Below are 15,403 nucleotides of genomic sequence, written 5' to 3' on the forward strand. Positions count from 1 at the left end.
ATTCTTCTGTAACGCTTGATTTCCTCTCTCAATTCTTCTCTCTCCATCTGAAGTCATTCCCTATACATGCAGACATGTAAAGGAAAAAAAAAGAAAATCAATCTGATTCCTAATGTCCTTATGTTTCAGAATAAATTCGCAATTGTTCATGGAAGTGTTGAGTGTTTCCTTGTTGCATGTTGATGGGATGAACAGATGTAATCTTCAAACTGTACATCTAAGATTATCAAAAAACATATCTAAATAATGGTATAAACTATCAAAGAACAAACATGTCAAAACAATTAAACCATACCCAACCGCATCACAATTGCCCTAGAGAAATTTTGAGAACATATGTTGAAGGGTGAAAATCCAATAAAACAAGGGCTCCATTCTGTTCACCTGAGATTTCCATCAGCAGAGCCTCTACAAGAAAATAGGTCTTTAGTGACGGTCAAATCCGTCACTAAAAGCCCTTAAGACTTGTCTATAAAAAATTGATCTTTAGTGATGGTAGTTGCTGTCCCAAATAACTCATCACTAAAAGTTATTAAGGACAGAATGTACCGTCACAATATTTACCCCGTAATAACTTTAGTTTTTTTTATTTTTTTATCCCATTTGTGACAACTAAAAACCGTCCCTGTTACCTTCTTTTTTTTTCTTTTTCTTTTTTTGGACCCCTACTATATTTGTATGTTTTTATTTTTTTTCTTCTCAGATTCTTTATAAGAAAAACTCTTAAATATGAAAATTCAAAGCATTTATTTATATGACTGGAAATAACTACATACTAACCCACAAAATATTATACCACATGCAGCATAGATAAATTGATATCAAAAGCATATGACAAGTAGAATATAAAAATAAACTTTAAACCTCTTCCAACATGTTCAAAAATCAGAGCATCATTTTAAACTAAATACAAAGACATTCAGTTGTACATTATTTTCCTCAACAATTTCTGCTCTTTTACTAAAAGCCTCTTCATAAGATGAGGATGCACATTGATGGCTTGGAATCACGAAACCATGTCCAAACCCACGGGGATATCCTTTCCTGATAGTTGGTTTTGCACTATCTCAAAATCATTTCTCACTGGACTGGTACTACCAGAATTTTGAGAAATCTGAGAAGACTTTTCCATCATTTCATCCTGCAATTGACATATAAGTCTTAGAATTGAGAATTGAGAATTGAGATTTGAGAATTGAGATAAAATTAAGGAGAAAAAGACTTGTACCAAAAAAATGGTAAAGGCTAAACTAATCACATCAAGGATTATCATACCCACCACAACTTAATGTTCTTAGTACAATTTTCATTGAAGGAGAGAGAGACAATAAACAAAAGTCTTGTAACTAATCATTCAAAATATAACAAGTTCAATACAAATTCATAGTTTCCAGCAACATAACAACACTACATGTCATCTATCTATAGACATGATACACAAATAATCAAAGTTCACTGAATAGCAGAGAAAACGCATTGGCACATATTAGTATACCTATTTAGATGCTGTTTTTTTTCATAAGAACAAAAATTATCAATTCTCACTTTATCACCATCAATCAAAACTCACTTTATTTTTTTTTTCTTTTCCAAGTCCCACCATTACAATAATATCATCCCTTTATCATAATAGAAATACACCCAACATCAGTAATCATGGTGGGCATTACTTTCTTATATTTGGTATGCATTACTCCTAAAAGAAAAATCTTTAGGCATTTATTTCATTTATTGAGAATTGAGAAGTCATTATTAAAAAGAAAAAAGAAAAAGAAAAAAATGCAAAAGAAGAAAGTTGAGAGCCCATGTTCAGCTGACTAACCAAAGAAAGCAATCAAATCCCATACTAGAATTGCAACCTCAAAGTCTAATATGACCAGACATTAGTATCAGTCCATTATGTACAATGTTTATTTCTTAAGAGCTCCATCAAAACTTACCATGCGCACACTGAAATTTCAGTGTGTGTTAAACGTGAAATTCAGCAGAGTTAGTTATAAGCTTACTCAAATTTGACCTGGTTACAAGCTCAACTTAGTCTTAACTAGCAATTCTCAATATTGGTTTGTGCAACTCTATTCAAGCTTCAGTTTCTTTGTCTAACCAAATTTTGATTATGAGAAATGATAAATTCGGATTCCTAATCTAACTTCAACACACAAACACCTGTTGCAAAAATTAGCAGAAAAAGAGATAAGAATACAAACAAGAACACAAGTATTTAAGTAATTCAGCCAAAACATGGATCACGTCTACAGAGTCGGGCATTTCACTATGATGAAGTGCAAAATGAAATTACAGAGTTGATAATAAGTAACCACTGCCCCGGTATACTCCTATAGAATTATGGCTACATAACAAGTGTGAAAAATACAATAATATCCCCCAAAAAATTCAAGTCAGCGCATAAAGTTGGGCTAAGGTATACAATACTCCACACTTTCTGTCAAAGCAAACACACACACACACACACAAAACAGCCTTATTTTGAAACATAAAATGTGGCTGATAAAAAGAGCATTTATCGAAGATTAAACACACACACAAGGCAAAGGTGTCATATACAAAAAAAAGTTTCTCTTGGATGTGTTGCAGCTGAAAGAAATTAAAGCTTGTATAAATTAATTAATTAAATAACTTAAACAGTGGCGTTTTGGAGACGAAATTGTTTCTTAACTAGCTTACTTTGTTTTCATTTTTTCTTTCCTTCCAACCACTTTATAAACATAACAGGACAACTAAAATAAAAACACGAAGAACAGAGACTTACATGACAAATCAGAGAACATTATTTCAGAAACTATGCAGTTGGGTGAGCATTGAAACAAGTTCATCGCTGGATGGTCAATCCGCAGGCAAATCAGATAGGCATACGACAGCAATTCTCACTGCCATCAGCATCTCATCTTCTCCTACTTCTTCCCCAGAGATACTTCTATCTAATGCTTCTCGGGCCTCCCCCTCTTGTTGCAGACGCCGAAGCCACCGTCCCAAACTTCCCCCAGTGACTGCTCCCTCAAAGAATGGATCCATTGGGTCTCTACCAGTTAACAGAACACCCAATATAACAACAAAGTTGAAGCTGTCACTCTTATCAGTATACCTATTGTGATCAAACAAGTAATCAATTACAATAAGACCATCAACAAAAACATTTTAAGTTTAAAAGTTACATTATTAAAGATACAAAGATAAACATCGGTATATGCCACATTATTAAAGAAACAAATTAAGATACGCATGGTATACACAATTACAAGCTAATGCTTACAAGTTACAACCCCTTCCAAAAAACAGCTGCTCATTAATTTACACAAGTAAAATCAGTATAAACAAAATTTGGAGAAAACATAATTGTCTTTCTGGCAAGCTTCAATTAACAAGAAGAAACTTTCACAACTATTAGTGATACGCACAAATGAATCTTCATATTCACTTTCAATTGATTGCTAATCAGCCATCAAGCAAACACCAAATATTCTTAATGAAGCACCTATACAAAACCAAATATTTTGATGAAGTACGTCGATCAAACAATCAGCAAGTTCTTTATTTAATTGATTAAAATTAGTTTCGTTGGCATATATGTCCACTTCAAAGGTCACCTTTATAATGGATAATTAATGTAAGTTAAAGGAGCATATATAATGTTAAATATATACTTTTGTCCCTTTACTGGAGATAGGGAATTCATGGCAATGTACTAAAGCAATGACATTCTTACTATAGTTCATTAAAAGGAGGAAATCATACTCTAGAAACATGAACAATACGAAAGGACTAGGTATGACCTTGAATATCAATGTTACAAAATGAATTGTATTCAATGCTTAGGAAATGCCAAGAAATTTCTAGAAGAATACGAAAACCATGTAAAAAGACTCACAGATTTTCATATAAATATATGACCAGTAGACTTTATATGAGAAACTTAGCAGTTTAAAATATGAATCTACAATTTTCAACCAAGAAAACAATTCGATCAGTACAATTTCCAATTTAATTACAACTTCATCACAAATTAAAAGATTAAGTTCGCAATAAACAAGACCCACAACTCGGTAATATTGAGAGCAAACAGATTATTACTAGAAAAACAAATATGAATGATGCACATCTCAAAAACTTGAAGGTCAATTCATCCTCAACAGCCCCAAAAACAAAAACCCACCAACACAAGATACAATTTTCAGCTAAGCCTCACAGACTAGTCATAGTATCTGTTAGAATAGTTATATGTAAATAGGTATTTATGTTGGGATCATATTGTAATTTGACATAGGATTTGTGGCCATTATGTAAATAGGCCTTTCTTGTATTGTATTTATATATGCTGTACTATGTGTAAGGGTTTGATATATATATGAAAAATGAGAAAAACAGTGAGGGCTGTGCCTCTTTCATCCTCTCTCTCTCTCACACAGCCATCCTCTCTCTCTCTCTCTAATCTATAAAATTGACATGGTATCAAAGCAGAGATCCGGCTATTGAAGTCGCTACCGCGGTGCTAGGGTGTGTACTAGCTCGCGAAGGGATCGCTATTCATCGTCGATCCGGCCTCTGTTGGACAACTTCGCCGTTCGCTGTTCGTTGACGCCGGTGGCTGTCGTGAGTGTGGTTCCTTACTGCAGTCGAGATTTGTGGTTGGGGCTTCACCTTGTGTTGGTGAGGATCTTGTCGTTGACGGCAGCAGGTTTTAGCTCTCGTCGGCGTTGATTGAGAAGGAGAAGGGTAGTGTTTGGTTGCAGGCACAAGGCTATCCCGATCCAGGTTCACCTAAACCTGTTTTTCAGATCCGGTCCAGATCTGACCAGTTGTCAGATCCGACCCAGATCCAGTGACCCGTTTTCAGATCCGACCTAGACCCGACGACCTGTTTTAGATCCGATCCAGATCCGACCCGTGTTCATATTCCGACTCGTTTTCAAATCCGGGTCTGGTTCGACCCTTTCTTCCTGTTCCGGCAGTTTCTTCTATTTTTTCTTCTGTTCCTCTCGGGACAGATTCGGCAGCAGTGACTTCAACTTGGGCCAGATAAGTTTTTTTTCTTCTCTGGTCAGTTTACATATACATTTGAGACATGGAGTTGGACTCTTCAACTGTTTCTTCTGAGTCTACTGAAAATAAAACTCCTGCAACACATGTTGATCATGTCGGGCTGCAAATTACAACTATGAAATTGAGTAATTCAAATTACTTACTTTGGGCTCAAGCAGTGAAGACATATTTAGGCGCCCGACGAAAGCTGAAGTTTATTACACAAGCTCCTCCACCTCAAACATCCACAACATATGATGATTGGGAAGTTGATAACTATATGGTTATGTCCTGGTTGTGGAATAGTAGGGAACCTACTATTGCATCTACTTTTATGTTTCTCACCACTGCAAAGGGAATATGGGATGCAGCTTGCAGTTAAAGAAACCTACATCTCTCGCATATACTGCCTATATGAGAAGATGTTCCATTCTCGTCAATCTGATCCCTCTACTCAAGGCATCAGTGAGTATTACAGTACTTTCAAAAACTTGCTAGATGAGGTGAATCAGTACCATCCCTTAACTACTGATCTTGACGTTCTCAAGAGACAACGTGAGGAATTTTCAGTTTCTATTTTTCTTACTGGTTTGCACCCTAGCCTTCAAAATATTCGGGATCACATCCTTGCTGGTGATGGAGGACTCCCATCTCTGGGTAACATTTATGCCAGATTGCTTCGTGTTTCAGAACAATCACATGGGACGTCCATAGTGAAAGAAAATTCAGCTATGATGGTTCATTCTATCTCTCCACAGTCCTCTAAAGGCCGTGATGCTCCCAATAACAACAGAGGGTATGGAGGAACTTCGAGTGGTTCTCGTGGTGGTGGTGGTGGCCGTGATAGAGGTCGCAGTCGCCGTGGTCGTGGACGTACTAATACTCGCTACTGCAGCCACTATAGGGGTACTAACCACTCTGTTGAGCATTGTTGGGCTCTCCATAGGAAACCAGCATGGGCAAATCAAGTAGTGGCTTCTTCTGATAGTGCTGGGTCTCATCCCCCTCCTGACCACCACCACCCATCTGCTCCAAACTCTGTATTGCCATCATCTACACCTACTAGTGACAGTGTGATACTCTCCCGAGCTGAGTTCAGTGCCTTGGTTAACCGGACACATCCCCACTCTACTGATATGGTTAACTTTGCGCAATCAGGTAATATCGCATGCTTGTCCGATTTACAGACTTCAGCCTCCCCTTGGGTTATCGACTCTGGGGCGTCTACCCATCTCACAGGTGATGAATCTCTATTTTCTACCTTTTAGAAGTCTCGTTTCCCCTCTTTTGTTACTTTGGCTGATGGTAGAACATGTTCCATAATTGGCCAGGGAACAATCAAACTAACCCCATCCATTTCTTTATCTTCTGTGCAATTGGTCCCAAAATTTCCTTTTAATTTATTATCTGTCAATAAACTAACTCAGGCACTCAATTGTTTTGTCACATTTTATCTTTCGTTTTATGTCTTTCAGGACCTCAACACGAAGAAGACGATTGGTGGGGCACTAACAAAAATGGCTTATACTATCTGGATTGCACACCTTCCACTAGTGTTGTTGCTTTACATTCCCTGATGTCTGTATACCAGTGGCATTATCGGTTAGGTCATCCCTCGTTGCGATACTTGAAGTCTGTCTTACCTTTTCTTGAGTCGGTGTCTACTTTAAATTGTGAGTCGTGTCACTGGGGGAAGCACCATAGAGTGTCTTTTCCTCCTCGTATTGTTAATCGTCGGTCTTCTTTATTTGAATTGGTGCATACGGACATTTGGGGTCCTACTCGTCAACCTAGTCAATCAGGTTTTTCTTATTTTGTTACCTTTGTTGATGACTATTCAAGGATGACTTGGTTGTTTTTAATAAAAGACCGTTCTACCTTTTGTGACTCTCGTGGCATCTTGCACCAAACTTCTTATTCTTATACTCCCCAACAAAATGGTGTAGCCGAACGGAAAAATAGGCATTTAATTGAAATAGCTCAGACATTGATGATTCTTATGCATCTTCCAAAGGCATTTTGGGGAGATGTTGTTTTAACTGCTTCTTATTTAATTAATCGTATGCCATCTTGTGTTCTTAATTGGAAATGTCCTTATTCCCTTGTTTTCCCTACCCGGCCGTTATTTGCATTACCGCCTCGTGTTTTTGGGTGTGTGTGCTTTGCTCACGTATTACGCCCTGGCACTGATAAATTGTCTCCTCGTGCCATTAAGTGTGTCTTTATTGGGTACTCTCGGACTCAAAAGGGTTATAAATGTTGGGATCCTAGCACTCGTCGTGTTTTTGTGTGCATGGACGTTCCTTCTTTGAGGACACTCCTTATTTTTCTTCACCTGGTTCGTCCTTAGATACCGAGTTGTTGCTTCCGTTGCCTGTTGTGTCACCCTCATCTGCTGATGTTCCACCACCTCAAGTGCCATCGCCACCTCAAGTGCCACCGCCACTTCAAGTGTATACTCGACGATCAAAGGCAGCACCCCCCCAATTGTCTACTTCTATTGAGGCTCCTGTTGCTACTGATGATCTTCCTATTGCCTTACGCAAAGGTATTCGATCTTGTGTTACCGCACATCCTATTTCTAACTTTGTCTCATATAATCTTGTTTCACCCACTTTCTCTTGTTTTTTATCCACACTGTCTGTTACACTTGTTCCTAAGACTTTGCAGGATGCTCTTTCTCATCCTGGTTGGCGAAAAGCCATGATCGATGAAATGGATGCTCTTCATCATAATGGGACATGGGATCTTGTTCCCTTACCTCCTGGTTCCAAACCGGTTGATTGTAAGTGGGTCTACATTGTCAAATATTTCCATGATGGTTCTATTGAGCGTTTGAAAGCTCGTCTTGTTGCAAAGGGGTACACCCAGACTTATGGTGTTGATTATGATGAAACTTTTTCCCTTGTTGCAAAGATCTCTTCTATACGGGTCCTTATTTCCATTGCTGCCAATCGTAACTGGTCGTTGTTTCAATTAGATGTGAAAAATGCTTTCTTACATGGCGACTTAGTTGAAGAGGTTTATATGGAGGAACCACCTGGGTTTGTTGCTCAGGGGGAGTATCGTCATACCGTTTGTCGCCTTCGGAAGGCCTTGTATGGATTGAAGCAATCTCCAAGGGCTTGGTTTGGAAAGTTCTCTGCGGCAGCATTAGCATTTGGTCTTAAGAGATGTCAGACCGACCATTCGGTGTTTCACCAGCACACTAAAGCTGGTTTCATTTTCCTTGTGGTATATGTGGATGACATTGTGATCACAGGTGATGATTCTGAAGGTATTGTTAAATTGAAGTTGTTTCTACAAAATCAATTTCACACTAAAGACCTGGGTCAACTCAGATATTTCTTGGGTATTGAAGTTGCTAGATCCAAGAAAGGTATAAGTTTATCTCAAAGGAAATATGTGTTGGATTTATTAGAAGAAACAGGTATGTTGGGTGGTCGTCCTATTGATACTCCTATGGATCCAAATACAAAACTCTTGTCAGATGAGGGTGATCTATTTGATGATCCTGGCAGATATCGACGGCTTGTTGGGAAATTAATTTATCTCACTATCACTCGACCGGATATCTCATATGCAGTTAGTGTTGTAAGTCAATTCATGGGATCTCCTAGGATGTCACATTGGAATGCAGTTCTTCGGATTATCAGATACCTCAAGCAAGCTCCTGGCTTTGGGTTGCTATATAAACCAAATGGACATCTTAGGGTAGAAGGTTTCACTGATGCTGACTGGGCTGGTTCTCCCTCAAATAGGAGATCTACTACAGGCTACTGCACATTTGTTGGTGGAAATCTTGTTACATAGACAAGTAAAAAGCAAACAGTGGTAGCACGGTCTAGCGCTGAAGCAAAGTACAGGGCGATGGCTCATACCTCTAGTGACTTAATGTGGATACAACACTTTCTTGAGGAACTTGAGTTAATAGTCAAGGCTCCTATTCCATTGTTCTGTGATAACCAAGCAGCTGTTCATATTGCATCCAATCTAGTATTTCATGAAAGAACCAAGCATATTGAAGTTGACTGTCACTTCACCCGCGAAAAAATATTGAGCGGGAACATCTCTACGCCATTTGTGAAGTCTGAAGATCAATTAGCTGATATGTTTACTAAGGCTCTTAGTCATAATCGGTTAAAAGCAATTTGTTCCAAGCTGGGATTATATGATATATATTCTACAGCTTGAGGGGGAGTGTTAGAATAGTTATATGTAAATAGGTATTTATGTTGGGATCATATTGTAATTAGACATAGGATTTGTGGCCATTATGTAAATAGGCCTTTCTTGTATTGTATATATATATGATGTACTATGTGTAAGGGTTTGATATATATATGAAAAATGAGAAAAACAGTGAGGGCTGCGCCTCTTTCATCCTCTCTCTCTCTCTCTCAGCCATCCTCCCTCTCTCTCTCTAATCTATAAAATTGACAGTATCTATTATCAAGTCTCAAATTGCGACAAAGTTGATAATTTGCTGGTATTAAATGCAATAGGACTAATCTCTCCTATGAGTTTAGGAACAAAATTAAAAATTTCCTAAAACTCACTTATTATAACAACATACGATGAAGCCAAATTTGCAATCCATCTACCAAATATAGCGAGTTAAAAAAGAGAGTACATAAAGTGTTGATAACAAAAAAATAAAAATGACATGACAGAGACTTGAAGATATTAAAACAAATAAAAATAAAAATGACAGGACAGCAAAAATAAAAATAAAAACTAAAGGAAATAAAAGGAGGAAATAAAGAGGGAGAAACGAACAGTATTGTAGAGAAAAGAAATTAAAACAAAATAAAAAATAAGAAGAATGAAAAGGAGAGATGAGAGTTCAGAGAAGAAACGAAAAGATGGGTGAGATGGAAGTCCCTGACTTCCCTCAATGATTCAGATGATAAGAACCTGATTCTGTAATTTCTCACTTCAATTGTTGGGCCTTTAGGCAATTTTGAAACCCTGAAAACATTGTAATCATATTTTACATCAAAATTAACCACCGAAAGATAAAAAGATTAAAAAAAAATAAAACATAGGAAAGAAATAATAGATGGATGAGATCCAAGAGTCAACCCAAAATGAGATTGAAGAAGGATTCAATTAGTACCATGGAGATGTCGAACCCAATCAAACATGCATTCTTTGAAACAAAGCCCTAGCAATTGAAAATTCTTTGAAGGAACAGATATGGACGAAGAATGATGAAATGGGTAATTGGGTTTATACAATTTTTATATCAAATGACGTAGTTTAAACACACATTTAATGTTTTGCAAAAAAGTATCCATGGCCCTGACACCGCCACATGTATCTTCCAGCCAAACAACGCAAAATACAAAATTCTAGCGCTAAATTTTGCTGCTGAAAATTTCAGCGGCCATATTTTCAGGGGTTTGGTGACGGTATTGGACATACCGTCCCTAATGGCTAGTATTAGTGACAGTAGAATTTTACTGTCCCCAATAATACTACTTTTAGGGACAGTTTTTTAGTGTGTCACTAAAAAACTGCCACTAATGACCTGTTTTCTTGTAGTGACATCAAGAATAGACACTTACAGCAGCGTCTATGTGCAAGCTCTGAAATCACATCTTCACTAAAAAGCATCTTGTATTTCTGTCTGTTTGTGTAAAGTATCAAAGGATCCAGTCAACATCCATAAAGACCGAAGGGATGGATAGAGGAAGACAGACTGGGTTGAGAGACTGGAGCCAAAAGAGTGGAAGAGTCCGGGCAAGAGATGCCATGTCTCAAGTGCTCAGGTTTACATGGATAAAACTTTTTACAATTGGCCTTGTAAATGTGTAGGATGTCGAGCAAAAATAAGAACTCAAGAAACCACCCACTTCCCAAGGAATGACGATACTTGCCACTTATGTGAGCATCAGATTTTAAGAAGTATGACAACCTGTAGAACTTTAAAGGTGCCAAAAATATTCTCTTTGCACGAAAGTCCTCAAGGATGCCCACGGGTAAGTTATGATGAAACATCACAAGCTACTGCTTGACTTCACACCAAAAACAAGAGATAAGGTTTCAGAAGTGGGAGTCAGATGCTGATGTCTCGAACATCACTTCAAGATTGAAGGTTTATGCCCCTTCTATTCTGTACTCCATTCACCTCAATGTTCACAAGGAGCTCTGCTCAGACACCCTCAAAAACCAGCTTTCCAAATAGTTCCATCAAAGCATGAACAACTAGTTTTAATTCAACCTGCCATAGTCTAGGAGTAGTTGCAATGTGTGTTTCTTCTTTAAAGGTATACAATCTTCATTATCCTATTTGCATCAGTCTTCTTCCAGTTCTCAGTTATCAGAAGATATAGCCTCCAAAGAAATTTTGATTTCAGACAAAAGGCCCAAAACCTGAAGATCAGCTCTCCTTAGTTCAGCCTAAGAACAGGGAAACCTAGACAACCTACTACAGGAGAGCTTCCATTGATTTCTTATACTTCATTTACAGATTGGAAAGCCATGATAACAATCATTTTTGGTGACAGCGCATTTGTCTCATTTCATCCATGATTATCCATAATGTACTTTTAATCTCCTCAAAGTTAATATGAGACTCATCTCCTGCAAGGAACAAATTAACCTGGTCCTTCACCATAATCCAACTACAACCTGGTGCCTTTCTTATCCCTTTTGATTTCTTGGTTACTCTCACTCGTTCCTCATCTTTCCTCTTTCCTGCAACTGAATATATGTTGGACAAGACCACATAAGCAGTTGCATTATTGGGCTCCAACTCAAAAAGGCGTTCAGCCGCAAGCTTTGCAAGATCAAGACGTAAATGGGTACTGCTTGCACCAAGTAGAGCTCCCCAAACCCCAGAATGGGGCTTAATTGGCATTGATTTGATCAAATTAATAGCTTCATCCAACAACCCAGCTCGGCCAAGGAGATCCACCATACAAGCATAGTGATCTGGCCCCGGTTCAGTCTCATATGAGGATTTCATAGATTTGAAGTAGTGCCATCCTTCATCTACTAGCCCCACATGGGTACACGCGGAAAGGACACCGAGGAAGGTAATTTGGTTAGGTTCCTGGCCTTTGTTCTGCATCTCATTAAATAACTTAAGTGCTTCTTTCCCAAGCCCATTTTGTGCAAACCCAGTTATCATCGAGTTAAAAGATATAACATTTGGGGCACTAACATTTATGAAGACCTTGTAAGCATCATCAACATTTCCGCATTTAGAATACATTGCAATCAGTGAATTTTGAATGGACAAATCAAATTCAGTATCCATTTTTACAACATGAGCATGGAGTTGCAGCCCTTGGTTTAATGTTGCCATACTTGCTGAAGCACTGAGCACACTGCTTAACGTAAGAGGATTCGGCCTGATTGCCGTCTGAAGCATCTGAATGAACCAGCGGATAGCCTCCTCATATTCTTCGTTATTCACAAAGCCTGAAATAACAGCGGTCCAAGCAATATCATCTTTCTCAGTCATGCTTTTAAACAACTCAACGGACTTTCCTGTCCAACCTTTGTTTGAGAATCCGGTAATCATGGTTGTCCAAGAAACTACATCTTTTTCCGGCATCTTGTTAAAAAGTTCGTAAGCTTCTTCAATTTCACCAGCTTGAACATAACCAGCAATTATGGAATTCCAAGAAACCACATCTTTTCTGCTCATCATATGAAAAATTCTAATAGCTGCATCTATACAATCAAACCTAGAATACATGTTCATCATAGAATTCCCTAAGAAGACATCAAAGTTGAATCCCACAGGCAAAATCATCCCATGCATCTGAATTCCTTCTCGATATCTACCAAGGTTTCCACATGCTTCAAAAATTATGGTTAGTGTAGTAGAATTAATTCTTACAATACCTTCACGTCTCATTTGCAAGAATAATCCAAACCCATCTTCAAAACACCCTATCTTCAGATATCCATTAATCATCGCGGTCCAAGAAACCACATTTCGTTCCGGCATCCTATCAAACAATTCTTTTGCTTCCCCAATTCTTCCCGCTTTGCAATACCCATCAACCATTGAGCTCCAAGAAACCACATCTTTCTGCACCATATTATCAAAAACCTGAACTGCCTTTTCTAATTTACCCTTCTTCAAATACCCAGAAATCAATGCATTCGAACAAACAGGTTCACGCCAAATTACAGGCGTCTCCGCATACAATTCCTCAGCCCTGTTCAACATCCCTGCCTGAACAAAACCTGTGATCATTGCAGCATAAGAAACCGCATTTCTATCAGGCATCCGCTGAAACAATTCACTAGCACCATCAATCCCAGGGATGTTGCGTATATAAGCCGTGATCATCGCATTCCACGACGCAACACTTCTTTCGGGCATTTCGTTGAACACGTTTCGAGCTTTTTTGATTTGTCCATTCTCAGCATACGCAGTAAGCATTGCTGTCCAAGAGATGATATTTTTGTTGGGCATGCGATTGAAAATCGCCTCGGCTTCAATGATATTACCATTTCTTCCATTTTTCGATATCTGGGAGTTGCAATAAACTTGAAATTTACTGGATGTGATAATGGGTTTTGCGAGGCTTTGAGTGGTGGAAGTTGAATAAAGGGTCAGAAATAGTGGTTTGATACAAGAGCGGCGTATATAGACATGAATGTAAGTTCGTATCGCTAGCATGATTTACAGCAGTGTGCAGGGCCGGCCCTGAGATTCCAAATATTTAGAGAGGCCCTAGTTGAACATTCAAATGTGAGGCCCTTGAGTTTCACACACGCAAAAAAAAAATTATAAGAGTGCGAAATTTTAACACGGTGTTTTCAAATTCTATAGCTAATATAATTGTGCGTCTGTGCATTGTGCATAAGACAACTAACTAATAACCATAAATTTATCACCACCAACATATAATTGTGCGCCTGTACAGTGTGCATAAGACAACACTAATAAGTATAAATCTATCACAACCAATAAATAATTGTGCGTCTGTGCAGTGTGCTTAAGACAACTAACTAATAACTATAAATTTTTATTACCACCAATAAATAATTGTGCGCCTATGCAGTTTGCATAAGACAACTAACTAATAACTATAAATCTATCATTACCAATAAATAATTGTGCGCATGTGCAGTGTGCATAAGATAGCTAACTAATAACAATATATTTATCAATTAAAGAGTGCGAAATTTTCACAGGCACAAAATAAAAAATGAAGAGAACAATTTACTAGAGAACAGAAAACTGCAGCTTCTTTTACATTCATTGTTTATATAGCTACTAAAATTTGATGATGACAGATGACAAAAATATGTGGAGATGAGGTGACTATATATATATAGGAGGCTGAACTTGTAGTACTGAAGAAGTAGTGGGACTTTTAGGTTATATGTGGCATCCACTATCATATATAGTTTTGTCTTTCACTCTTTATATTAACTATACTACACTTTGTGTGTGTTTTTTTTGGGAGCCAATTACCCGCAGTAATTGATTGATCATTGCTACAGAAGACCTGTGCAAATTAATAGAAAAAACCATTAACTTTTGTTTTGTTAAAGCCTGCTCTTGATTTCCATGTGTTTGTACATTCTGATGGCAAGTGCTTTGACAGTATTATTAACTGAAATTCTTGCTGAGCCAATTTCAAACAACATCTGTGGTATGTAGCTTCATATAAAAATAAAATAAAAATAAAAAACCTTAGGGATCCTTAATTTTCGTGCGACTGAATGTGAAAATGCAAAAAATTATGAGGAAAAGGGGTATGGTTGTTGCTGTTGTGAGATTGGAGTGGAATTAGGGAGAGGAAAAAAAAAAAAAGTACCTGCCATAGATTATGGACTCCATCGCCATGAAAGGCACATGTAGAAAGGCACACATTTATTAAAATACTAACAAAACCATAATATATTCATTCAGCTTTTGATAGCCATCACACACAGTACAAACACACACAAAAAAGCCTAGTTTGGAAGCTACTTTTCAGTATTGGAACAAAGGTAAAGGCCCGAATCAAACGAACCAAAGTTAGAACAAATGAAATGATGAGATGAACGAAAGAAAGAAACATATATAAAAGATCGATTCATGCAAAAGGAGAGAGAAGAGAGAAAGAGGATGAACATACCTTGTCACCTGGGGCGATAGCGGAGGCTGCACTCTGCGGAGTGTCGAAGCAGATTGTGTCGTCTGAAACTTGCCCTAACTTTTTTTTTTTTTTTTTGTTCTTTTCCATTCCCTTTGAGGCCTCTAAAATTTGAGCCAAGCCAACCAAGACTTGTCCTATTACATTCCCTATGGGCCTCAAAATTTTGAATGGCCGTCCTTGGCAGTGTGAAGTGTCCATAGCAAAGGAGAGTGAGAGTAGTTCTTTCTGTTCCAAATGCCACAATGAAA

At 37.9% G+C, this 15,403-nt stretch overlaps 1 protein-coding gene across 4 annotated transcripts; it reads right to left on the minus strand.

The window, feature by feature from the left end:
- Positions 1-832: 832 nt before the first annotated feature.
- Positions 833-15,403, minus strand: LOC132307580 (pentatricopeptide repeat-containing protein At1g53600, mitochondrial-like). 4 transcript variants are annotated; one of them, XM_059805387.1, is made up of 5 exons: positions 15,135-15,403; positions 10,608-13,764; positions 9,955-10,008; positions 2,771-3,103; positions 833-1,141 (listed from the first exon to the last, which is right to left on the minus strand). In XM_059805387.1, exon 2 carries the CDS (start codon positions 13,682-13,684, stop codon positions 11,534-11,536), a length of 2,151 nt encoding a protein of 716 aa, XP_059661370.1. In that variant the 5' UTR covers positions 13,685-13,764; positions 15,135-15,403; the 3' UTR covers positions 833-1,141; positions 2,771-3,103; positions 9,955-10,008; positions 10,608-11,533. The 4 variants fall into 4 exon arrangements, 3 of the variants coding, with proteins under 3 accessions (XP_059661370.1, XP_059661369.1, XP_059661371.1); XM_059805386.1 differs by having other exon boundaries at positions 10,608-13,738; positions 15,135-15,402; XR_009482257.1 differs by lacking the exon at positions 10,608-13,764 and having other exon boundaries at positions 15,135-15,369.

This window comes from Cornus florida, unplaced genomic scaffold (assembly GCF_030987335.1).
Source record: "Cornus florida cultivar Cherokee Brave unplaced genomic scaffold, ASM3098733v1 CherokeeBrave_3.0.0_Hap2_Chr05, whole genome shotgun sequence".
NCBI classification, from domain to species: Eukaryota; Viridiplantae; Streptophyta; class Magnoliopsida; order Cornales; family Cornaceae; genus Cornus; species Cornus florida.